The sequence below is a fragment of the Opisthocomus hoazin genome, chromosome 14, assembly GCF_030867145.1.
Source record: "Opisthocomus hoazin isolate bOpiHoa1 chromosome 14, bOpiHoa1.hap1, whole genome shotgun sequence".
NCBI lineage: Eukaryota > Metazoa > Chordata > Aves > Opisthocomiformes > Opisthocomidae > Opisthocomus > Opisthocomus hoazin.
The window spans coordinates 8,967,079-8,994,025 of NC_134427.1; the positions used below are offsets into that span (position 1 = coordinate 8,967,079).

The window sequence follows — 26,947 nt, forward strand, 5'->3', positions numbered from 1 at the left end:
GGGCCTGTAACCTCAGTAGGAAATACTGCATTTATGCATTAAAACCACAGTTTTAAAAGTTCTACTTTCAGAAAAAGGACAGATATGCAAATATGAAATTCATAACTCATTTATTGAATATATATATATGCAAGGATACCAATAAAAAGAAACTAATACTGCAAACTACAACTTTGGAAGTAAAGCCAATATAACAGGAACAAAATATACATAACATTGTAGATAGGAATGCATTTACCCTCTTTCATACATTCCTTGTCTTTACACCTAATGTAAATGTATGCTAGAGCAAAAGCTGCAAATGTTAGCCTAACCTGAGTGCTTTTTGACAAGCAACAGTTCTCCAGGATTCTTTAAGGGTTGAGATGTCACTGCTGACTAATGAATGTGCATACATATGCATACATAGAAACTGCTTCAACAAGTATGTAATTCAACAGCTGCGTTCCGTTTTTTAACCTCCACCACTAATACAGTAAATCTGTTTCTGGTGACATGGAAGAAGAGTTACTATTTGCTATAATGTACTTTCAGTTCCCTTAAGATTAATTTCATCTAATGAGGATTAATTTTCTTGTCAATCCGATTCAGCATATTAATATTTTTGACATGCACTGATTATCACCTGACAGATAAGTCTGATATTTCAAATAGATTATCACTTCTTCGTCTTTCACTCTAGTTTAGCATGAAGATATTTGTCATATAGGCAGCAGTAAGAAGCAAGCTCTCTTCCCATATACTACATTTTAGGGCCACATTCGGTATAATCATACCATCCTAGATCAGCACAGATCTTTGTACCTGAAGATCAGACTTCATGGAGTGTAGGTGATGGACTTACTGCTGCCCTCCAGGAGTTAAGCCGGTGTAACTCCTACTAGAGCCTTATCACAGAACCTCCTGTGGATCAACACCTGCCGAATGAGTAGATTTTTTGATCAGCTAATCTATTCCATCCTAGCTAGCTGCACTGATGCTGATATTGACCCGGCCTTTTACCCTTCCTTGAAATGGAGTGATAGCACAGCTTACTGCTATAGTGTTTGTTCACGCCTCGAGACTCTGGCATTACACCAGCTGTATCCTCAAGTTATTTGAACAATATCCTTCTGATGCCTGTCCTTCCTTGGTACAGTCCTTTCTTGGTATAGCACAATCGCAGATCTGTTAATATAGAGATACAGTGAGTTGGGGAGATCTGTTAATACAGAGATACAGTGAGCTGGGGAGAAGCCTCCCTTCTCAGAGGGTTCCAGGCATCTTAAACAGCACACACTACTCTTGTGAGCAAAAGAAATGCCCAAAGGCAAAAAACAAAAAAAAAATTAAATAAAGTGAAACCAGTTTCATAAGACAAGTTTTGTTAAATGCATGAGTTCTCTGATTGTGAGATGAGGGCAGAAGGTGCCTATTAAAAAAAAAAAATCTCAGTAACAGACAGACTGCATTAATTTAACTAGCTAATTTAAACATACCTATTTCACCTATAGAGCACTTTCATTACTTCTAACATTTCTGGGAAGGCAGTAGATGCTCCAGAATAATCCTCAATATATGCTTGCAAAGATTACACTGCTTTACAAAAAAAAAACCAAAAAACCAAAACCCAAAACAAAACCAAAAAACCCCAAACAAATCAAATCAGACAGTCTGAAATTCCAAGCTAAAGTACACATAAAAGGACAGTAATGGCAGTATTTTGTCTTTAAGAAATGATGTAAATGTTGTATACTATCATACATTGCCATGCTTGTTAAAACTACAATTAAGGACATAAAAGATGTACAGTAAATACACTGCTGAGGTACATTTCTTCTAAATATTAACACCACAACAGAATTACTCCCCAGCAGGTGATGCTACTTGGGAACATATAAATACAATTTTTACATTGTAAGGCACTTTTACCCAGCATACATGAGTTGAAGTCAGTTATGACAAATTTGAGGCTCGTAGGAAAAGATTTTTGCTTTTGACTTTGTTTCCATGAATTCTGAATTAATGACAGTTTAGTCAGGCCACCTCAGCACAAAGAGGTAACAGGTAAACCAGCCACTTACTTTTCTGCTACCCAAAAGTGAAGTGCTGTTCTGGTTCTTCGAGGCATGGAATGGGGTAATTTATTTTATAACAGATGAATTACTTGACTGAATGTTATACTAAGCAACTGACACACTGTGAATTAGAGCTCAGTCTCAAATGCAGTCAGTATGCTGGCAGATCTACCCCATGCAACCTTGGTTAAAATACAGTAGCTGCAAACAAAGTGCCTTTTTTTCCATGGGAGGGCCATGTCTGAGGCACAAATCTAGAAGTAATTTAAACACTGAAGGGTGTTATTTTGCCTTCTAAAACTGTTCTGAGTGGCTGAAAAATGTTCATATTCTAGGAGAAACGAAACACCTTGATAGACAATTTCAATAATCGATCTGTCATTGCAATTCAAGTCACGCTTTTAATTTCAAAAGTTACAAATACAAAATAAAAATGATCAATGGCATCATGTTTAGAGCAGTAACTGAATATTTTCTGTACACAGCAATATTTCTTTCCAAAACAGCATTATTCTCCAGGAAAGCAAACAAAATTGATTGAATTCTAACAGGTAAAATGTTAGAAACTCCAATATACAGTAATTGAGTCCCTCAAGACATTAAGGGAATGCATAAGAAGACAAATGACACACGTTAAATCTTTTAAAAATACAAGTAAAAAATGCTACAGAAACTCATGTTACAAATGAACTGTTTTTGCAACACCAATCACAGAACTGTAGCCGTTTATAGTCAAATCAGTGTATTTTGCTTGTTTCCTTCCTTCAAATCCAGAAGTTTTGTTGGGAGTTCAGAGTGAAACAAGTCAAAACCCTAAACAAACAACGGACAAATATGTGGACTAGATTCAGCTTTTTGGTTTTATTTAAGTAACTCTGAGAATGTGCTTTAACAGACCAATTGAAGAAGCTAGTAGCCATTAGAAATGACAAGGTGTTTTGAAAGCAGTCAGAGGACTACTGATCTGTTAGGTTTGGTATAGCCTAGATCTGATTATTCCCTAAAGAAACATCAAACTCTAGCAAGCAGAATTCCATGACGTGATTGTTGGCTTGACAGAAAGAGAAAAAAAATAATCACTGAAACAATAAGGACGATAAGCAAAGTTTCTCATATAGTGGTCATAAGATTAAAAAATAAATACCAATCTAGCAAAAAAGGTTGTTTCCTCATTCTTCTTACAGAATATGGGACCTTTATGCATATTCTGGACAAAACATGAAGTGTTCCACACAACACAGAACACTTGAGGTATGGACGTCAGATATGGTGGCTAAATTCCATAGCGAGTTAGGAGTTGTTAACTCTCTGAAATAAAAGAGACTGGGCTGCAGAGTCCAAACATTTCTATAGTAAGGTTTTAATCACACTTAGTGAAGTGTTCTTTGTAAATCAGGGACACAGAAAGAGGCAGGTCATTGGGGAAAGAATGAACTACAGCCCTTTGGCATGAGTTCTAAAGCTCACAGCTCAGAACCAACAGCTGCTCAAGTAAATCTCCCGCAAACAATGCTGGGCGGAATGAGCACTCACAACAGGAACAACCTGAAATGTTCAAGCGTGCTTCGGAGTACACTGAGTCCTTTTCTACTGTGTGCTTTGCAAGCAAAAACAGAGAGCGGCTTTCCCATGTATAGCCTCCGTAACTTGTGTATGAAGAAAATGCAAAATTCACAAAGTACCAGCTTGTTGCCACCATGAACTTGTCCACGTTGTTAATTAAACTAGCTAAGACCTTCCCTCATTGCATGAATCCACTAAACAACTTACACATTCCAAATCTTAAGGTTTTTATTCAGTCCAGAAATATAGATCTTACTTCATTTCAATGTCTGCCTTAACTTTTGACACTGTACATATTACATATCATTTATATAGTGTTTCATTTTTTCCAGACACTGCAGACTACAAACTACATAATATTGACATGTAAAACTCTGCCACTTACTGAAGGCTCACACACATGAACGTTTCAGGCAGTTCAATGAAATTTCTAACAGAGTTGGGTAGTAAAAAGTTACTAACCCTTTTCTGATTTTAGAAAACAATTTAAAAGAATTAGTAGTTATGATGTCTTAGCCATTCCCAGTTCTATAACTCTGTCCCTTGAACCTGTTTAAAAAATGATGAAAACAACAGTAAATTTAAAATTGTACAGAAAAGCATTTAGCAGCTCTGACATTACATCTATATTTAGCGATAGAAACGATGGCCTCCCTCTTCTGATACTATTACAAAGTCAGGTGGATTTAAAAAACAACAAATCCTCCCCATTTTTCTACAGTATGCCAATAAAAAGTACTTATCTGCATACACTAGATTTAAATATTTCACTGCAATAAACTACATTAAATGCATATTGCATTTCAGTGTCGGTAACAGATCTGTCAGGAGTAACTTCCATACCTAGTTTCCATTGAGCTGCTGCTGAGGAATGTCATTATGGTCAGTGCCTGATTTGCCACGGCTTTTGCTTTCTCTTTCTTCATCCTCTTCATCTCTTTCATCATTTCCACTATGGTTTTTACAATAGAGTCTAAGACAACAAAAGAAACAGTGAGGACTTTCACTGAAAATATCTATCAAAACCAGACTTTCCTCTCAATTAATTTTGAGGTGTGCTACAAGTCAATTGCTAACTCTTAACTCCTTCATGGCTTTCAGTCAAGCATCAGTCAAACTGAGAAAGAGGACAAGGCTGAAGCCTAGCCAACAAAACCTGGATCAATCCCAGTTTCCAAGAACTGCTGGTGCACTGCTCGGAGAATGCCCTCTTGTGGGCACAGCCACACCGGCAACGCGATGGCAGCCAAGCCACTAACGCCAGCAGTTCAGCAAGCAGGTACGGAAAGTTATGGGGTCCAAAAAACCGAAAATAAGCTACAAAACATATCAATATGGAGAAATCGTGACATAAGTTATCCAAGGTTTCCTCAGTATAAATTACAGATTGAGGACGAAAATATGTCAATTAATTTTCTCATTTCTTGTATTACAACACTACTGCACAAATTTTCACTTAGCAGAATTACTGAAATACTTTGCAGAGTCAAAAATTACTTAAAAATACCATTTAAAAAGATAATATTATCTTTTTTAATAACATACTTGACCAGCAAAGTTAGGCAGAAAAAATGCCATGAAATACCTTCACTTTCATCATAGATTCAAGAATTACATAGGTCCTTACTTATAAATCCCTCGTGACATATTCTCAATGTATTTAGCTTTGTCTTCTACTCCACAGTGGTAATGGTATGTTTTTATGCAGGCTTTAATTTCACACCCAATAGTAGCACCAGGCTGGCTGCAAAGCGTGCATTTCTGTGCAGGGGAAAGAAGAAAATGGCACCGTTCAGCCTTCCAGTCTCTTGCCTCTTAGTATTCATTGCAGTGTTCTGCGTATTTATGGCCACCATTTTGGAACAGAGTAATTTCTCTGGCAAATCATCCTTCCCATGAAAAGCTAATAAAAAATATTGTAAAACAGAAACTATCTAACACTCAGCTATTAAAATATGATCACTAGGATCTACCTGTCCATTGTATTGAAAATCGCTACACAATTGCATGTATTACTACATTTCTAAGACCATTTAGAAATGAAGTTATTTATATTTTAGATATATTATTATATCTATTATTTAGAAGTGAAATGAATGAAGGCCAGTGAAGTTAGTATGCTGATATACGAAGAATCTTAAACAATTTTTTTTTCCAAGGAACAATACAGTTACAAGCTTTTTGTTTTCTTCCTCCCCCCAAAATTTCTTACCACCTTAAAAACATCTTGAATTTTAATAAAATACAATGTGATATTTTACCAACTTCCCCATCTCTGAGGCCTTAATATGTTTTCATATTAAAACGTCTGAACAGTTGGAAACAAGTTACTGCAAGAACACATTCTCTAAGTTTATTTGTAGTTTTACAGTGTGCTTTTAATAACACAGGATCCAAAGTTGTTACTCTTTTATAGGTACAGGAAGGCTAACAATAATTTACAATGCACGCTGTCATAAAGAATTCTAAATACGACATGCCCAACCACCACTAATTTTTAAGGTGATTTTTATCTGGCTACCCATCCCAAATGTAATAATACATTTAAATTTTGGGTTTAGAAATGGGTGAAAAAGATTGTTTTCAAAAGGAAGGAGGCCCAGCTATACACACCTTAGTAGAATCAGTAACATGTTCATCACATTCTGCAGATACATACCATTCTTTTTCCTCTCTTGATTTCTTGAAGTACAGTTTTGATATCAAAATCACCAAACTCTGCCCTTGAAGTTGTTGTTAGCTGGACAGTGCCAGAAGAGAACAACTGTAAAACAAGTCCAAAATAATTTCAGGTCACCAACATGATTAGAATATTTTTTATGTGCAGGAATAACTGAGTATTGAACATGCTCTTCTGTGATCTCAGACACCATGTGCTTTACCGACAAACTAGGAAAAAACTCATGCTGAGTAATTAGTATGATGAGTATTCCTTCTGATACCCACCTGACTGCTCTAATTACATTTGTTGCCTTGGAGAAATATATCTTAAAAGACAAAGGAGTAGACAAAGAATACAACATGATGAAAACACCAAGTAACAAATGGGCAATATTGTCAATTACACCACTGAACTTTTTAGGAATATTCCATTTCCATCCCTGCAACATATATATAAATTCAGCTTCACAGCACAGCTGATGTCAATATACCTGAAAAGCCCTGAGGGGTGACAAGGCAGTACATAAGTACTTTCCCTGCTACCATCATCATGGTATATTCAGTTTAAACTGTCTTAAAACTGAAGCTCAGGTACACAGAGTAGCGAAGAATACTCTTAAGACTTCAGGCTGCCTGGCACACACCAGCTCTCCATTTAGTGAGGCCAGATATAGGAAGACAGATAATGGTCCACAGATTGCCTGGAGTATTTATTCATTTTGAGGTACACCAGGAACCACTGAGGTTTGTAACTCAATGAGTTACATGCAAGATAGCACTATCTGCTCATGTTTGCTGAAATTAGCAGATTCTTTTCAGGCTGACAGTTCTATAAATGTGATCGCCTAAAGATGCAAGGGTTTTCTACAACTTCCATGCCCCACTCTACCCGAGTCACACAGCCTGGTCAGAAAATCAATGAAGTTCATGGATTTTTCCCAGATTTTGTCTGAATGCCTGTGGAGTGAAGGTATTTCATTTTTGGAGTGGATTCTTTTAGTTAAAACTGCTTTCTGTTTTCTTATTTAAATATTGTGTATGCATGTAGATTCTAAGGGAGCTTTTTTAATAAGCTAAAGAGTCTCCCTGAGCTAATTCCATCTCTTAGCACGTAGTCAATTTTTATCCATATTGCCAGCAGTGAAAATAAATGAATTGCTCATTTCGCAACACTTCAGCACTTAAAGAGATCATCAGCACGCAGACAATACTCATGCATAGTTACATGTGAGGGTACTGTATTAAAATCTAAAATAGCAATTCAGACAAAATTCACATAATAGACTGGTTAACAACAATACTATTACTCACCATGCACTTATAGTGTGCTGCAGCCTTTTTGGCATTAAATATATGAAGCTTTCCTCTAGCTTCATTTTCTTCTTCACCTGCATGACAGAATCCACATTTAGGTTTTGTATCACTGGGGCTGCTTCTGTGGGGAGACCTGTCTCTCTGAAAGAAAAACATTTTACTAAAACATACTGCTGGGTTACAAATACAGTTGTAATTTTAAAAGCCTGTGGCCACCAGCTGGAGGCTCAGACAAATGCAATTTTTAACAAAAATTATATTCGCAGAGAAGAAACATGCAATTCTGTCTTCTAAGAAGTTTAGCATATTTACTGCTTACATAGGAACTGCTTTCTATTTCATCTGTGCCATGTGAGGACGTAGATCTAGTGTCTTCTGATTGCCCTTTTAAATTTGTTTTTCTTGGCTTTCCCTTACGACCCCTCCTTTTTCCTTTGGGAGGTGAAGGCTCCAACTCGTGTTCATTGATACTTTCTTCTAAATCTGCTTTAGAATTTAGAAAACATGATCAAAAAAGAGTCTCAAAAATTTTACACAAAACAAACCAACCAACCAACCAGACAAGAAAAAATGTCAACTGTATTTTCTGTATTTTGGTCAGAAATAAAAATAGCAACTTTTCCCCATTTGTTACAAACATGCAACTGCAGATCCTGAAAACATGATTTACTTCTTTATACATATCACACAGCTCTGCATCTTTATAACATAATACATATATGAAGGTTTAGCATTTCTTACAACTTCTACTTTCAGATCCAAAAATGTGTCCTCAGATATATTCACCTCCATTGAAAATAAGACTCATTTAAACTACACTGAAACCAGAAAATGTTTTCAACCATGAAATGAGCTTTTAATTTAATTTTTTTGGGATTCGTAACTCCGACATAAATTGCCCTTGATATTATGCCAGTGTTTCTAAGTAACACCTTTCTCCTTGCTTTATTAATTGATGTCTTCTGAGTTAAGGAAAAAATTCACCCATTTTGGCTATAACACTCACACCGAGTTTTAAAACTGACATGTATTTTGCCTCTATGAAACAAATCTAAAATTTTATTTAGTTAGTGTATTTTCACATCTACAGCTAAAAGCAGCCACCAGTTTACAGAAAATCATCCACACTGACAATATCTCAGATAAAGTATTTACAGAGCATTAAGAGCATAAGAATGTATATTTTTAATACAGACATACCAAAGAGGTCTAACAAGTTCCTTTGAAAATGTCAGCTCAACTGCTGAATGCTACACAGAACTGTAGTCCAATATTCTTGCAGACTGTCCTTTTGATTACACAAAGCTCCACAGTGAACACACATCAGTTCTGCACTTAAGACTGCTTCCAATATGATCTTGTTAAGTTATATCTTATACTGAATAACCAGCTCTGTTCAGTCACTAACAACTTTCCTGATCATCAGCTGCTCACAGGAGTGTCTTTCTTATTGCTTTTAATATGTAACACCCACCCCTGCTCAAGCTGCAAAGACATTTCAGCAAGCTTGTTTAAAGAAACACGCATACATACTGCTAAAGAACTTGCTTCTCAAAATCTAAACCACAAACATCAGTCAGTATAAGCCCTCAAACAGAAGGAAATCCTAATCAGAAGATGTGGAACATCTACTTCATACATTAATGGGCCACTTAAATAATAATAATAATGCCACAACAGTTAAGTGTTGCTATGGCACTTATAGCCATTATATCGTGGTCTCAGTATCCAGACACGACATCTTACATTGAGACTAAATGCTGCTTTGCCAGAACTCCTCTTTCTGATCTATTATCACACAAAAATCAAATCACATTTCTATCTCATGATTAACAGTGACTCAACTTCACAAAAGTTTGAAGTCAAAGACTTGAAACATATTCCACAGCCATCGACAGGGAGCAGAAGCTAACTGAACCACTGGCCCCAGGCCTTGCACACAAGTGTATCCTATTAAGCTCAGTCTGTCGTATCTGTCACTAATCCCTGAGAAAGATACAGCTTCTTGTGCATTTATTAATGAACAACAGAAAACAAATCCAAATGCATCACAACAGGTTATATTGAAACATAATTCCCCCAAAACTTTGTTCTATGGTTAGAAAGAGGCAAAAATTTGAGAATAAACTACTACAAATCTGCAAATTATTTTGGCTTCAATTGACAGATTATTCAGCTATATACAGACATTCCCAAGTTGCTACCAGAATATATCAGTCTGTCTACCACAACGTTCCTATGCTTTAATGCATATACACTATTCTTTTCTAATTAGCTGACAACAGCACTATCTATTTTACACTGAAAAAAAAAGAAAATAAAATACACAATGACATGGATTACCTAATGAAACAACACATTTTACATTTTCTTCTCAGAATGTACTAACATTTTTCATTTATCATTACTCGCTAAATTCCCAATTATTAAAATCCCAAGCAAGTTTATGCAATATAGATATTGTACCTCTCAGATTGCATATAGCAAATTTTGTTACAACCTGAAAATCTATTTCAAAGAAAAGAATCCTCTTTTATCTTGTCCCTCATCATACGAGCTCTCCACCAATGTATTACAAGAAATCTGTGAATCTTTGTCTCTACTTTTACATTTCCAGAAATCATAGATGATTATTGTGGAAAAAAAAAAAAGTCTGACAAAAATTTGACTATTGAATTTGTGACCCTTTAAATAACATCAGTAAAAAGTTAAAAATATTCCCTCCAAAATCATTCCAGGGATTTCCCTACTGGATTTGATGAAGCAAAATGTAGTCCATTCACCAACATTCCTTATTTTTCCCAAAGCTCCTTATCAATTCTGTCAACCATAATGTTATCCACCTCTCAGTCCACCCCTATTTTCTAAATAACATTAAAGCATATCCTGAACTGTCTACAGTCACACTTTCAAAACTGGAAGTGAATCATCATTGCTAAAAACCAAGCACACGTTATGAAAACCAAGTTCTTGTACAAAACGTCACAGCCTCCTTATAGAATAAGTTCTTAAGTGCTATTTTTAAGTCTAGAATTATGAAAATATTTAAGATTTGAAAAGTAAAAATGCTATATTTTTAAAAGATGGTTTCAGTGTAAGGTAAAAAAAAAATCAAGATTGCACAGCTTTCCTCAAAGGAGGACCCCTTTTCTGTGCTCAAAACTAGTAATTCAAAAAAAGTTCAGAGTTCATTGAAATCTAGATGAGATGGAACCCTTCATTAAACTAAAATTCCTGGCAGATGTAGGTCTCCTACTACAAGTGAGGTGGCCCTACGGGTTAACACCACCGAGATGTAAGGATCTGCTCTACCACATCTATCTGCAAAACTGATACCTCAAAACATTCAAGTTGCTCTCATTTTTAGCAGCACTACGAACTACTGTAACAGTACAGGAAGAAAGAGACTGTAACCAGCTTTAAAATACACCTGCCTTGGATGGCCGTTACTGTTTAATACACAGTTTGGTTTGTGCCCTATCCCTCCCCTCAAGCCCACTGCCAGCTTACCCTGTTTCCCTCGCATCTGATGGTTGGGTGTTTCCAACTTCTCATGTCAGCTTGAACTAAGGAAAACACAAAAAGTTGTTCAACTCCTCCCTGACCAGATGACGTTTTAGCACGGATATCACCCATACTCTGAATCCCCTGAGGTTCCCTAGATATTCTTCTATTGCCCCCCATCCCATATCCCATTACTGCATGGATTTTTAAAATCATCACAATATTCTCAACAAAGTTATGTAAGGCCTTCAAAGGAGGTATCTTACGAGCTTTCTTCCCTAAATGCTGTATCTGAAAAATCAAGCTTACTACGCACTATGGTCTGAGAAGGAGGGGTGGGGGTAGAAATCAAGAGGAAACATCCTACATTTCAAAAAGCACCTAAGAACACGATATTGTAAATTCAGATGAGTGAAAAGATGAGCAGCAACAAGCCCCAAATTTGCATTTTAGAAATCCATGAGCAGTACAAAGTACCACAAAAAGAAGACTAGCAAAATGCTGTGTTACATAAACTGTTAACAGGGAGACTCAGCTTCAGAGAGAAATCTAAAAATTCTCCTTTGAGCATGACTAGAAGGAAAAAGGATCAAGATGTCTTGCTGTTTAAAGTAAGGCTTGGCAGAGAAGAGGTTGAGACATCACGGATCTATTCTATATGGCATCCGCTTGAAATACACATGGAACCACCCTTTTCCAAAAGCTGGGTTAAAGCAAAGTAATAAAAGAATTAAGTGATTTAAAGGTTGTGAAAGAACAAATAAAAAGAGGATGTGTACAATAAAGGCTAATACTGCTCTCTGTATCCACCTCCAACATTACCTTAAACAATAGACTAAGTGAGCCAGAAGCAAAAGGGGCTAAGTCTGTACAAGGAAGATAATAAACAAAGCTGACTAGCAAAAATGTATTTGCAAGTAGGACTGTACATGAAAAGAAGCCAAAATGTAGAATGTGGAAGCAGCTTAGACATGCTGTTATGTAAATCTGAAATCACACATATGTATTTAAAGTTTTACAGTGCATTTGAGATAAAAGAGAGACTCTAAAAATTACAAAGAACAAAATCAACCTTACTAGATTTTCTGGAAGAGAAATGGAATATAACAGAGAAAGAAAAAAGTACTTTAGCATGTTAAAGCAAGATGTCCTTAAAATATGACTGAAACCCAATGAACCATATGTGGCAACAGGATTATTTTAAATTGAAAAGGAATGTCACAAAACCTGGAAAACCGTATTGTCCCAGTAGTCAATAATAAAAATGTGAATGTATCTATAAGCATTCATAAGAATCAGAGATTTGCATAAAAACCCTTGCAAGCAAATATAGAATCAGGTAAATTGATCATGAAATAATAGTAGCTTTTATCAGCAAATGATGTGATATTAAGAAATATAATGCTGAATATAATCTGCTTTTTTTTGTTTTAAGTGGAAAAAGACTAAGTTACATGAAACATTAATCTGGAGAAAGGAAGAGTGGAGAGAAAAAAAAATATTACATTACCCCTTAGGTCCTGTCACTAATATGTTTTCCAAAAGTACCAGATACCTCAAGGAACTGATGACTCTCGTTCAAAAGCTATTTTTGACTGAGTTGTATCTACCTTAGGAAGTACTTGAGATTATTTCTTTAATTAAGCACGTTTAACATAGAAAATGAATAAAATAGTCTTTATAACCATAAAATCTAAATGCTTGTCCAAGCAAACAATCGTTGGCAAAGTCTGAAGACAGACAAAACACTTAGCTTTATCTGCGTAATCAGAAAGCGTCTGACAACTGGTATGATAAACCTGTTAAGTATGACTTGGCTGAGCAAGTTGCTATTTGCATAACGTCTTGCCTAAATAGGCAGGAGAATTATAATGTAAACACCACAGGATGGCTCCTCAGATAGGACAAACCATTCACCACATTACTCTCACATTTTTTGCTTTTCCATTAGCTCTGCGTTTTTCCATAAGAAAACACCCTTGCAATGTTTCTGCGAAATACCTCGTTAGTCTATAATGGACTGCACAGGAGATCGCTAACTTACTGCCTAGACCAACTGGTTTTGTCATAACTCTACACATACATTTGATGCCAAATGCAGAGCAGCATTCTCTGTAAGACAGACAAGAAGGCTGAGTTAGCAGAGCCTAGGAAGAATTTGTTACCTTCCACCAGCAGAACTGAAACGACCCTGAACTCCAGTGTTATGGAAACTTCTATACCTGACTGCATTAATTCATACAATGTTAGGCAAGCTTACGCTGTGAACACTGTTACAGAAAATGCAACTATGAGAAAACACTGATTAAATAATCCAAAGATAAATCAGGATGTTTCCTACCTATAATGCCAAAAAGTTTTGGATGTTTCTCCTGTCAGTCTCTGGCTTACAGAGCAGTTTGAAAAAGTACTGTTTGATATAGATTGCAGCATCCCTAAATGCATGTCTCAGAGAAATATTATCCTGACTCAACTTACTGAGCCATACGAGAAGCACAGATTTCATATCTGATCTTTAGAATAACATGAAAAGGATGCTGAGACAGGGAACGTCCTTATTTCCATTGTACAAACATAATTCCCTGGGGCTTTGAGTACAGCTACAATAGGAATTATGGACACTTCATTTTCTGACCCCACAGTTCCCAAGCTTCTGTTTTGAACATTAACAATAGATCATCACATGGCTGTCTTCATTCTTCTTTGTTTTACTACTACGTAGCAGAAGAATGAAATTACATTCTTATCTTAGTTTATATTAAATTATTCCTGATCAGCTGAATTTGTTTTAAACTCCACACAGGGGCCATGGCAGCCCCACCTGCAGAGAAGTGAAAGATACCAGATTTTAAATTTTTCAACAATTATTTACAGTACGTTGGAATAAAATTCCAACAAACAGTTCCAAAACCTTAGCTTAACAATACTCCATCCTTCAGAAAGAATAAATGCAATTGTATCAAACTGAACAGGAATTCAATTAATAGTTAGCTGCGATAGTTTGAACGCACTGGCACCAAATCCTGTAACCTATTAAGTACAGCAAACGTAGACAGCTTGCCTAAATTATGAATTAAACTATTATTTGAAGTTCAGGTCAGATTATTTTGCTAGATTTGTCACCAACAAGACAAAAATCTAGACACGAAGCTTTCAGTAACTTGGTCTGCTCCTCTGAGCAGGAGTCTTCAAATCTGTTGACCTCACCGCCACAGCCTAGTACAAAGTGCGAGTACCTCACTTTTACTGTCCTTTTTCCAGTTAGTGGGAACACAGCACAGAAGAGTCCCTCTGAAATACACATACACCAAGGAAATACAGGAGGAATACAATTTTCCTAGTCTGTGTCACCTGAAGGCTAGGCCATACAGATAATTTAGACAAACCCAACAATCTGCTGAAACAGATAATGAATTTAAGAGCACAACACTTTGCTGCCATGTGTCATATTTTTATATTCAAAGAAAACAGAAGGTAGTTCAGCAACTCCTGTCAATGAAGGGAAAATGAACTCCCATCGCTCATTAATTTTGTCTTGATGAGTAGAAAGATACTTAGTCTGATGAATTCTCGTGCCACTTGAACTTCCTGACAGCAATACGTAACATCTGAAGAGGTCCGTTTTATTAGGTTTTAACTGGGTAACTAACTCCAGCATAGGTCTTTCAACCACATTTCCACGCAGCCTCAAGAAATTTTCTTTTAACTGTTATTAGATGTTAACAATGGTTATTCTAGGTTATTATTTTAACCTAGAACTTCCAACAAAAGGTACATTAGCCAGACCTCAGACTTGAAAAGTATGCCCTGAAAGCACTGATTTTCTAGGTATGAGAAGGAAAAATCTCACTATTATGCAGCAGTACGACCTACAGAAAATAAACTGTTCTGGACTGCACCAAACCACACACTCCTAAAAACTCTTCCAACACCCACTAGCAGAAGTCATATAATAAAAATATTTGACCACAATAGTTATATCTGGATATAGATAACAAAGGATAAAAAACAGATGTTCTACACAGGCCAAGGAAAAAAGAAAACAAAACCAACATCCCAGAGCAGGAGCAGTAAGTTTCCACCAAAAAGGACTGATAATTCCAGTGCCTCTGTGCACTTACAGCAAGTGACATAACCACAGATGAGCTTTAACTGTTCTGTTACAAAAACACTTCTGAGGGCTAGGATTCATGAAAATACATATATAAAGCTTAACTTCACCACCCAACATCTTCCAGTTACCATTTCACTGACCAATCTTCAGAATTTAAATATTAACAAATCCTCCAAAGTCCCTTCTTAAACTCTGAAAAACACCCTGTATATTTCTGTCTTCTAAAGGCAATTAGTTTTCAATGTAGCAAAATACCATTGCTATACAAATGCTGTAAGTCATTTCCATAGGACAGACGCAATATGTATTTTTACTTTCTTTGATTTAAAGGAAGCCTATCACAAAAGAGCTCCAGCTTCTGGCATTATCAAATCCATAATACGTAAGTAATATTTTATGGGTATAGTTCCCTAAACTGTATGGACTAAAAAGAGAACATATTCCTTGGGAAACAGCACTGGGTAAAATTTCAGTCAAATATTAAACAAAAAACAGAAAACAAAAATGTGAAGTATAGCTACATGTATTTCTAGAAGTTTAAAGTGTAACAGAACTAAGTATTTTCTTCTCCTACCCTCAATCTAAGTCTCTTTGGATGAGTCCAGTTTAATGTTTTAACAGACTGCCATCATCAACATTTAAGAAAAAAGCAACTACGCCTCTAGTAATTTTTCCCATGTATTCTCAGACAAATATATCCATACAAAATTTAAAGGCTTTGCTGTCAGACAATGACACTGTAGAACTGGAGATAATGGTTTCTGAAAACTCTTAAAGAAAAGCACAAGTTCAGACCCTGCAAGGAATTCCAAGCACAAAAAGTTGTCTGTTGGCATTGGGCTCCATGCAGAATTGGAGGCATTTTTCAACAGATGTCAAACACTGATCCATTTGTGAACAAGTACAAAAGATTACGTTTAAATATCAGTTAAAGAGAGTAATGCACACAACACTAATTATTTAAATAGACAAAAAAATCAGTTTTCTCTTGGGATTTTCTACTGCCTTCAACATCTTTCTGAACAGTGAAGTAACATCCAAACACGTATCTACTACCCATAGCATAATAAGTAGTGTATTACCTTAATAATACATTTGGTAGAGACTGGAGTAATTTATGAAATTTCATCTTCACTAAATAGTCACGTACTCCTTACTTAAATCTGATGACATTTCAGTTGAAAGTAATACAAAAAGTAAACTAACAACTGTTCGCTTACCCAAATACAGTAGAAAAAAGGAAAAATACCTGCATACACAATAACACAACTCGTTTGAAATTCCAACAGACCACAGGATTTATCTACGTTTGTGGCATATCACCCCTCACGCATTTCACTACTCTCCTCTGCAAATATGCACAGCTTTTATGAATGTATCCATACAGCTTTTTTTGTTTATCAAAATGACTCAGAAATATACCTTTAAGCGATCTGATCACAAACCTTTTTATTTACAATTGGGTCCTTCTTATTTGAAGAGTTAAACTCTATTTATAGTTCAAAAAATAGTGAATATTTAGGGACATTAGCATGTCAGCTGTTACCTGACAAAATATTTTAAATGTTAATATTGTCAATATTTAACTACAAACACAAGCCAGCTTCGTCCCAGAAGGGAATGCATTACTTCTACCCAAACTTTTTTCTGACAGAATATAAAATCTTTCGAACATCCTAAAATTTATGTTTTTGGTTTTTCTCCACCTTTACCAATAATTTTCAGAAAAAATACAGAAATCAGATGGGCTTCCAAACTCATTGTTTCTCAAAAAAAAGTACTTCTAATTCTTATTGAAAACAATTATATTCTCCAGAAAAATTCAATTTAACCAAGTATCTTTCTACAATGGGAAAAATTTATATTGAATAATTTTACCTTCAGAGTTATGCGTAGTTTTCTTGTGTTTTCGACATAAAATCCTATAAACAAAGTAGTTGAAAACTGTCAAGTCAGTCACGATTCACAGATTATTTACTCATCTTTTAAATTTAAATGCCAGTACATTTTCCTCCCACTTGTAAGACTCACTGATATACAAATCTTGCAGTAAAAATACGCTTTTCTAGCACATCACTATTTTGAATGCCACAATCATCATTAGAATTTTTTGCAACAGTTCTGTTTAGATTCCAAAGTGGGGTTTTTTGTTTTGCTTTGTTGTTGCTTTTTTTTAAACAAAGAATGAGAAATATAAATACAAAAATAAACATAGCAAATAAATAATAGTTACATGTAAATGCCTTGTGAGGGTTTCTCTCTTATCTGAGCTTTATCATGCAAAGCACAGTAGTAGTGATAAGTCTTGTGACATGTTTTCACATCACAGCCAATGGTCGCTCCAGGACAATGGCATAAAGAGCACATCTGTAAAGAAAATGAAAGCACAATCCATGTTACTGTTGGCTTGGTATTTCTGAGTTCAAAAATAATATAGCTACCACCCCTGGTGACAAAATAAATGGAGGTATGCAACTGGTGTTACTCTTTCTGCTCTTGGGTGTTTTTCATAATTTATTTTAAAATAAAAGAGAAATTTGTTGTAATTACGCAACAGTACAATAACCATCATACACTGATTATCAATTCAACAAAGAAAACAAGTAATTTACTTCTGTAGAATGTGTTTGATGAAAGCGACACAGCTATTCACCTAAATATCCCACTCCCAAGGGTAGTCTGTTTGTACCAACCACTTCAGAAAAGTTAAGATCATAAATTGTACCTATTTAATTCTGAATTACATTACAAAGGCAGAAGAAAAAAAAAAAGACACCCATTTAGCAATGAATCATGCAGTCAGAAACACTGATACCCTGAAAATTCACCTTAGCCTCAGCAGATAATTTTACCTCTTTTTTTACGTGGTTATCTCCATAAGTAACTTCCAAAACACTACATTTAGTGAAATATTTGTTAAATACAATTAATTTATTTCAATTAGACTAACTTTTGCTCTTTATAGTTGTATTGCAGAAAGGGTTAAATGGGAGCCTGTTGTTTCTTTCCCAATAACTAGTTCTTCTCATATTAGACTCATCATTGCTTAAGATACACTGATTATTATGCTTCTAAATTGTTCACTGCCCTTCTTATAATTTGTTAGGAAAGAAAGTAATTGACAGTATCACAGTATTTTTGTCTGTATTATTTTTGCTGACATATTGCCCCAAAATCTCAAAATTTCCCATTAAACTTCCATCGCAAGACAACCAAAGCTTTTTGTTTGTGTCCTGTCTGTTGCCCACGTCCCCAAAAGGTTACAATTAATTCAAATCCTTAAACGTAATTGTACAACGTAGGATACTCCCTACATATATCTTTGTCGAATACACTTTCTGTGCTCTGTGCTAGCTTAGCCAAGTTCTTGTTAGTCTCAAATATGTCAAATAAATATACCACCAAAATTACGTATCACCATCCTGTTTTTCAATTTTAACAAAGTTAACTGAACAGTAAAAAATGTCAAAGCCTTGGATCATCTCCATTTACTCCTCTGCAAGCTCTGAAATGGTATATGTATATACCGTTCCCTAGCTGTTACCTAATTTGTATGGGTATTTTATCTCAAATTTGTTATACGTTATGGTTTAATGTATAGTAATGGCTGATCAAAGCTCTCTATAAAAGCCAAGGTTGAAATTATATCCATCCAATCAATTTTAGTCAGTATTTCAGTATTTTGAAAGCCAGAAATGACTAAAAGAAAACTTTTTTTTTTTTTAAATGAACACCATGATGTATCCATATGAACAAAACAGACCACAGGAATTTTTATCCTGATTTATCGGTCTATGTCTCCTGACAGTAATAAAATACTTCTTCCATCCGTAGAAGTCCTGCTGTCCAAATGATCACTGTCAAAAAAATTAATTTCCAAGTTGTATCACCTATATATGAAGTCCGACAAGCTTCAAAGTAGGTAACCTCTTTAAAAAAATCCGCCCTCGCACAGCTAACAGAAATAATAATGGTATCAGTGCCTTGTACCCCCAAACGTTTAATGTAAGGTTTTCTGACTGGCCTATTAAGGTTTGAACTTTAATAATACTAACAATATTAATATTAATTTTAAATTAATCAATATTAATATTAATTGATATTAATAACAATAACAGTAATAATAACAAACTTTTCTCAGACAGAAATATATTACCCTCAGCAAGGCTCTACATGTCACTCAGTACCACTTCAGTAATGAACAGGCCTCAGTTTTCAGGGCATACCTGGTCAGCAGCAGCACCTCCCGCAGGAGCGCAGCTACGGAAAATCTGTCAGCAGACAAATTTAACCCAAGCTATCAATATAATTACTTAACCCAGTGCACCACGCTGAGATATTTTTGCTCAGTGTGTTCCCACATAAAAGAACAGGCTAGAACAGAAAGCACACCTTAGAGGGAGTATTTGGGCTAACTATAAACATTTAGCTTTAAGCTTCCTACAGAAGTCAACGGAGAAAGATTCCTCCAGAGAGTAATTCCGAGCTGTAGTTTTCTGACAGCTACACACAGAGATAACGCACCTAAGTTAAGATCTAAAATTGTCTTGTAAATTCTCTCCAAATAGGAAACATCTCAGGACTATGAATCCACTTAGGTTAGCCAGATCCAGGCTTTCCACAAAAAGCTGAACAAACTGCCCGATATGTACAGCTAGCGACCTCCAAGAATATATCCAGCTGTTACATCAGCAAAGGAACATAAAGTGATTCAGAAGCAAAAAGGCATAAACCACCAATGACATAAAAAGAAATAACCTTCAAAAAACATTTAAGAGACCCAAGAATCAAAAGGTTGCGATTCATAGTTCCATTTACTACCATGTACTCTGGAAAATCCCAATCACACAAGGAATGACTTGTGAATGCTTCAGCTAATTAGGGCAAGTAAAGTTCCCTGCACTGGAAAAGATTCAAATGAAACACTGGGTGAAATATTAAGACTATTATTATGTAATTGTAGTTCTATAATAATACTTCGGACTACTCTTAGTAGTCCAAGAACTGTTAAATATATAAGAGCATTTTAAATAACTACGCTGAAAATTTTTTACATGAGGAGTGAATTGAGCATTTCTTAAAAATATTTTAAAAAACATTTAAAAAATTATTTTTAAAAAGCCTCACTCATTTCCCCAAGTGAAAAACAACTAGTTCTAAATTAAAAATACATCATGAATTAGCTTCTTGGGAATTAAAAAAGTCATTGCTGCTCAATTCTCATTAATTTGGTAGAGCCGTAATCACTGTTGTACGCACGTACCTCATCAGATGTCTGTATTCACAGAACCATCTATCTATTAACTACCAAAGGTACTTTTATTGCTTCCTTTTATATAGATTTAAAACCAGATTTTGGCAGCAAAACCAAATACTGGTAAAGGCACAATAATACCCTCACCAGGTCCCTAGAATGTCAGTTTCTTTCTGAAATCTAACAGAAAATGCTAAATAGAAGTTACTGGATTAGAAGTATAAATTTAGAAAATTCCATTGTTTATACGCAGCCCACCAAAAAGAAAAACAGGTATATTCAGTAAATGAGTTTTCAGACTTGCTTGGGAAAAATGCATATCTGCTACAATCAGCTATATTTGCCAATGAGGAAAAAAAGTGGATGTAAAAATAATAATTCTGGATTTATTTTTTAATGACTCCATGAATAAGCTATAATTCTTAAAACAACACATTAACAAGGGAGCAAGACTTGCCTGAAATAAACAAACTACTTTTTATCCTTTCCTAAATACACTTCAAGGGTTGGTTAACTGACATTTAAATTTCATTTCAATGTAAGTATAATCATATCTACTGAGGTTTCCTTTTTGTAAATCTGAGATCAATTTTACTCCAACATCTTCTACAAGTTGTCCATTACCTTAGGGCTCACACAAAGGCAGCACTTTAAAAAAAAAAAAAAAGCCCGAACATATATATAATACACTGAACAACTTCATGGTAAACTTTACAGAAGGTAAGAAAATATTGTCTTCCATTTTCAAGAGCAAAAAATAGAGACTCACCAGTTTAGTGCCTCTCTTTATTTCTTTCTGAATATCTTCAATAGAGAATCCACCGAGACTCTCATTATCAGTGTGTGAAGACACCAGTGCAGATGAGAACAGCTAAAATTATAAAAACAAAACTTATTTTCTAAGTCTTAAAGGTAAAAGTGAGATAGAGCATTTACACATATGAAACCCACAAAAAATTCTAATTACAGCGATTAATCGTTTGTGCCAGTGCCACAGCTGGCTGAATTCTTCATTTGCTCGTAGCCTTTTTACTAGCTCCCGACATTCCTCTCCCTTTTCCTAGGGGTTACTTACCATACATTTGTGATGTGCTGCCACCTTCTGGTTTTCTGACATCAATAATTGTCCACATTCATTATCTTTATTAGATCTACAAAAACCACACTTCCTTTGTCTTGAAGCAACTTTTTTCTGTCCAACTGAGCTTGTCATGATTTTAAATGACCTTAGAATGCCACTTCAATTCTCTCAGTACTACAGGAAAAGAAAAAGGTGCAATCAGCACGTTAACATCAACAAAAGGCAATTTAACTTGCAGCTTTGATAAATATAATATTGGTTGCTTGAAAATTATCTATCCCCCTTTTTACCCTTTTCTTTACACTAAACAATATATCCAAATAAACATGTACCCCACAAAGGCAGTATTTTGCCAATTTTATATGAAATTGTATCAGCAAGCAGAATTGGTTTGCTCAGCAAAAAAAGTTAGATCGTCAATATAAAACTTCGGACACGTACAAAACTTACGGGGAAAAGAAGAAATTAATGGAAAATACAAGTACAGCAATCCTTAGATGAAGAAGCTACTGCAACTCTTTCATGCCATTCTTATTGTTATTTATTACAGCAAAGGAAAGTGTAGAAAATGCACTACCTGTGCATGCAATAAATTTCATGCTATTGAACTTCCTCAAAAACCGAAGCGAAGGAAAACCCGGAAGTCCACCGTAGCATCCAGAGCAGGTTTTGAGCGTCAAAGCTCACAAAGTAGCACACCAGATGAGTAACTACCCTCAGATGAGGGTGGAGATGAGAAGATAAAACGTGACCATTTTAGGTATTACACAGATACACTGTGGCTAGTCCAACAGCATTAGGAACAGAATTTTAGAAGGATCTATGGATGACTAACACACTGCAATGGAAACCTTTTCAAGACCCACAGTTAATTCAGCAGCACTACGCTAGTTTTCAGTAAGCGCACGAGAGCTGCTATTCTCATTTAAGAAAAGAAACTTAAAATTAAACTCAACATGAATCACAAACTTTTCATGTGTTACCAGCACCACGTTTTAAAATGTAGCACTGAGGTCCCAACCCCTAATCCGGCGGACACGGCAGAGTGAAAATACGCAATGAGGGGACCTCCTTCTTGGCCCAGTATTAAGCTGTTTGTGTTCATTTATTTCTATATCTCTCAAGAAACAAAATATTGTCCTCTTCAAACAGACATGCTCAGAGCTTTTTACATTGGAGATCTGAACCTTCCCGTCAGAGTTGGCCACTACTGCAATAAAAGCATCCTCCCTCCTCAGCCTTTGTCTACATTAGACTCATCTAAATAAGAAAAGCCACCACATAGTTTGATATTTCTGTTGAAAAAATAATCCAGCCATAAGAAGAGCAGAGTTGCAATACATCTGGACTGCGCTACAATGGCGATCTGCACGAAAATGCATGACTGTTTTCTGAAATTTGCATAGGCAAACCTGCCTGCGTCTCGGCACTGTCAGACTCCCATAATACTAATATCACTCACTATTTCTCTAATTGAAAGCAGAGGAATGCCATTAAGTTCCTGTCGGCATATACTACTGCTAAAAGAAAATCCTTTCAGATTCTCACTCTTCTGTTTCAACAGATTTTCACAGACCGAGTTTTCAGTGTCTTGCAATGCTTACTACAAAACTCCTACATCAAAAGGTGTCTGTCCTGTATCTACCGCCTTTGCTGTATCAACAGCTCCGTTTGCTTTCTTTTATAACTGGAAAGCAGTTTACCAGCCGGTGACGCATACTCATAAGAAGAATGCATAGATTTCGGATCTTGCTGATTTGCACAAAAAATGTGCCAATCTGGATAAACTAGTCACACCCTTTTGCAGTGGCAATAGAGAGTCCTTAAGTGTTAAACACAAAAGAATTACTATACTGTATTCTCCTAAAGAAAAAACAAAACAAGACCATTCTGTAATCCCTTCTGAGTAGAAGAATGGTTTCTGAAGGAAAGATACACAGATTTTCAATTTTTTTAAACTATAATTTTTTAAACTTAAAAAAAATACAAAAGACAAGTAGGAAATAATATCACAAAGATGTCTTGTTTTCTGGTCATATTCAACAGCTCAACATAAATCACACAGTGATGGGTTAGAAATATATTAAGAAAATAATTTTAAATGCAAGAAGTTCTGCTTTGGTACAAATATTTTCATACACACACACACATTCACTTGGGTCCACCTGTTTCATTTTATATTCAGATTATATTATCGCCGTATTGACAGCAATCCTAGCAGTTCTTAAAAGGAAGATTAGGGATTTCCTCGAGCACATGAGCAGGTTCTACGGACTTTCAGGAATAAGAATTACAACTATAAAAAATAGCTATCCTTCAATTCAACCAGCAAACTTGTATTTTAGAAAATGAAAATAATTCATAGAACATGTAAAAATTTATTAAGTGGCTCTCATCATCTTTCATTTATAAGAATAGTAACTTTCCAAGAAACAAGATTATAAGGAATCTTCTCACAGCTGGCTGCAGCCAACCGCCCTCAGCTTTATGCCTTCCAGTGCACTAACAGGCACGAGAAGGCACAGCATTACAGCCATACTAGAATCTGACATAACCTAACTTCTTGAAGTACTTTTGCATAATTAAGATTTTTAAGGCTTACATAGAAGTTAAAAATAATGCCAATATTTACTTCATGATGCACGGACGTTCATGTTATAACAACAAAAAAAAATTAAATTAGGAAATATCTATTTTAGAATACCTATTTAATTATAAATAATTTAACACTTGAAAAATTATTCAAAATGCATACAGACCGAAAAGAATCAGGGTAGGCCAGAAAGGAAACACACATTCTTTTCACCATCAGATTAAATTACTCCGAAAGCATTTACAAGGATATCTAGAAGTTTTCTTTCCAATCATGCGTGCTTTGCATTTGTGTTTTCTGTATCACTAGGCACTACCACTATTTACACATTTCTAAAGACTGCAGAAGAAGAAATGGGCATAAGAAATATTTCAGAACCATTTCATCTGTAGACTTCTCCCTAAATTACGCTTGCTTTCTCATAAACATGAGAAAACACTACCCTGGGATCGCGCTTCTTTGTGCCAAAATGCACTTCTTACCCTGTCCATTTTAAAATGCCCGTTTTCTGAAAAAGATGAATCCAGTTACGCAGCTACACCACAGACCCAGAATTCTGAACTCCAACACTCAAAATTCTGTTTTCATCTGTGGAGTTAAATCTCCCAAAGGCAACTAATCTAGTTTGCCAAGTATCAAGCTAAATTTCATTGGAACAGGAAAAATAATGCAACTTAAAAACAGCTCAATATTTCTGTGTTCCATGTTTAAAAAGCTAACCAATTAATCAGACTTATAAAACAGTGTTTAGATATACTGTTGGCAGAAATCTTGCTTGTCAGCTTTGTCAGAGAAAGTCTCATAGATTGGATCACAGAAAGTGATGTACTGTGGAATCACTGACTAGGAGATTATGCACTATCTCTGCCGAAACGGAACACATGTACTGCAGAACACAGCTTATTACACAGATATGTTTTCCATAGGTTTGGCCTAAAAACAGAAAAGTTATATCTACCCTAAAACCACAAACGAAGCAACTCGGTGATTTTTCCACTCAAAAATTTTGATTCATTTGCATTCATGTTTCTTAATGCGCACTAAAGTATTCAACGTGGTACTTCCCGTAATAGCACCTTTATTTTATCTTTAAAGCAGCACGTTATACAAACTCACACGGCTTGCACACCAAAACCAAGTTCTTCCAGCTGACAGATTTTTCAAACATAAAAGAGTGCAAGTTCAATGACTTTCAATGACTCTCAGGCACAGAAGGACGCTCTCTGTGTACGAGACATTGTTCAGCACCTAAGAACGGAGAGTAACCTGGATTCTAATATCTACTTATTGTCCAAATATGTTTCAAGAGCTGCTGCCTGTTTATAGTAAAGGCCCTGCTTGTATTTCCAATAAAGGGCAGTGATCTGTATGCTACACTCTCTCCTATAAAGTTTGTTCCTCTGCGTGGCCTATACAATTACAGAACTGTATTTTTAAAAATTAGGATTCATATTTGTACATCAAGAAAATTTCAGACACCCAAGGAAAACCTACCAGAGAAGTACACAAGCTTTGTAAAATATCACTGAACATGCTGAAGTGGTTCGGACTCTCAGGAAAAGCTGCAGAAAATATCTGTGCTGAATTTTTCAAGATGCGCACTAGAGTTACGAGATTCTCTGTTTAAGAAACTTCCAAGTACTTTCTACTTTCTAGGGTCGATCACCCGCTACTGGGGGTGTTATTCTGGAGAAGGCGGGGTGAAGCTGGGGAGAAGGGAGGTATCCCGTGGGTGTCTGTAGCCGAGAACCCAAAGTCACAAGTCCCATGGAAATCTTTATCCAAGAGTTACGTTCACACAGCATCCTACAGCCACTATAAAAAGCAGGGTAGCAACTTATCCATGCAATTTCTTTAAAAAAAAAAAAAAAAAAAAGAAACAAAGGAGGGGGGGCGAGGCTGGGGGGCAGGCCCAGCCCTGGAAAGTCTGAACAATAAGAACAGAGCAGGTAACTAAAAATGACACAGAAAGAGCCTGCGGTAAGGAAGGTCTGGCCGCCAGCACAGAGCGCTCAGGAAAGTTTACACGCTCCCCCGGGGAGCGGGCGATGGGGCGATAACGGCCCCTCCGCCGGCCCCGCGGGACCGCCGAGGCGAGGCACGGCACCGCTCCGGGCACCGACCGCCGCGATGTCCCCCGCTGCGGCCCGGCCGCCAGCACCGGCGGGGCCCGGCCCCTCCCCGGCGGCGGGGGGCCTACCGAGGGGGGCTCGGAGGGACGCGGGGCTGGCGGGGAGGGCGATCCCCGTTCCTCACCAAATTTTGGGGGAAACGGGACTCGGAGACAAGGGGGGGCGGATCCTGCGGGGAAGGAGGGAGCGGGCCGAGGCGGGCGGAGCGAGCGGCCGCCGCCGGCTCGGAGAGGGGGAAGGAAGGGGGTAGGGTAACGGCACCGGGGGCACCCCCCCGCAGACGGAGCGCCGGCTGCCGGGACCCTCCCGGGGCCGGCGGCTCGCTGAGGCCCAGGGACCGGCAGCGAGGCGGCGGGAGGGCCGGGCGGGCTCCCCGGGCCGGGGGGCCGCGGGCGGGCGGGCCTGGGGGCGCCGCGCCTGCCCCGGGCGCGCGGCACAGAGGCGGCTGGGCGGGCAACGAGGCGGGCGGGCACTCGGTCGGTCACTCAGTCACTCACCCGTGCGGCGGGTGGGGCGCCGGGGAGAGGAGCGGCTCGGGCACACCCCCACCCCCCGTCACCGCCGGTCTCTCACGGCCGCTCGCTCGCCGGGACCGTCCCTTTCATTCGGGGCAGGGGACGCTGCGCCGCCGCCGCCGCCGCCGCCGCCGAGCGCAAGCACGCACGCACGCACGG

General features: G+C 37.1%; 1 protein-coding gene across 3 annotated transcripts; it reads right to left on the bottom strand.

The window, feature by feature from the left end:
• Positions 1-93: 93 nt before the first annotated feature.
• Positions 94-26,947, bottom strand: PHF6 (PHD finger protein 6). 3 transcript variants are annotated; one of them, XM_075435616.1, is made up of 11 exons: positions 26,771-26,947; positions 21,543-21,722; positions 21,237-21,338; positions 17,447-17,580; positions 17,092-17,135; positions 7,915-8,078; positions 7,593-7,736; positions 6,280-6,384; positions 5,248-5,381; positions 4,464-4,593; positions 94-4,169 (listed from the first exon to the last, which is right to left on the bottom strand). In XM_075435616.1, the coding sequence occupies exons 2-10, from the start codon at positions 21,678-21,680 to the stop codon at positions 4,464-4,466; spliced, it is 1,095 nt and encodes a 364-aa protein (XP_075291731.1). In that variant the 5' UTR covers positions 21,681-21,722; positions 26,771-26,947; the 3' UTR covers positions 94-4,169. The 3 variants fall into 3 exon arrangements, with proteins under 3 accessions (XP_075291731.1, XP_075291730.1, XP_075291729.1); XM_075435615.1 differs by having other exon boundaries at positions 94-1,167; positions 7,915-8,081; XM_075435614.1 differs by having other exon boundaries at positions 7,915-8,081.

Bases quoted from the DNA above. Each gene is read 5' to 3' on its own strand.
- PHF6 (XM_075435615.1), bottom strand. From the start codon at position 21,680: ATGACAAGCTCAGTTGGACAGAAAAAAGTTGCTTCAAGACAAAGGAAG. The intron at 17,136-17,446 runs GTAACTATTATT...CTTTGTTTATAG, and splicing joins CCCTCACAAGGCATTTACAT to GATTTTATGTCGAAAACACA. The intron at 7,737-7,914 runs GTAAGCAGTAAA...TTTTTCTTTCAG, and splicing joins AAATAGAAAGCAGTTCCTAT to AGAGACAGGTCTCCCCACAG.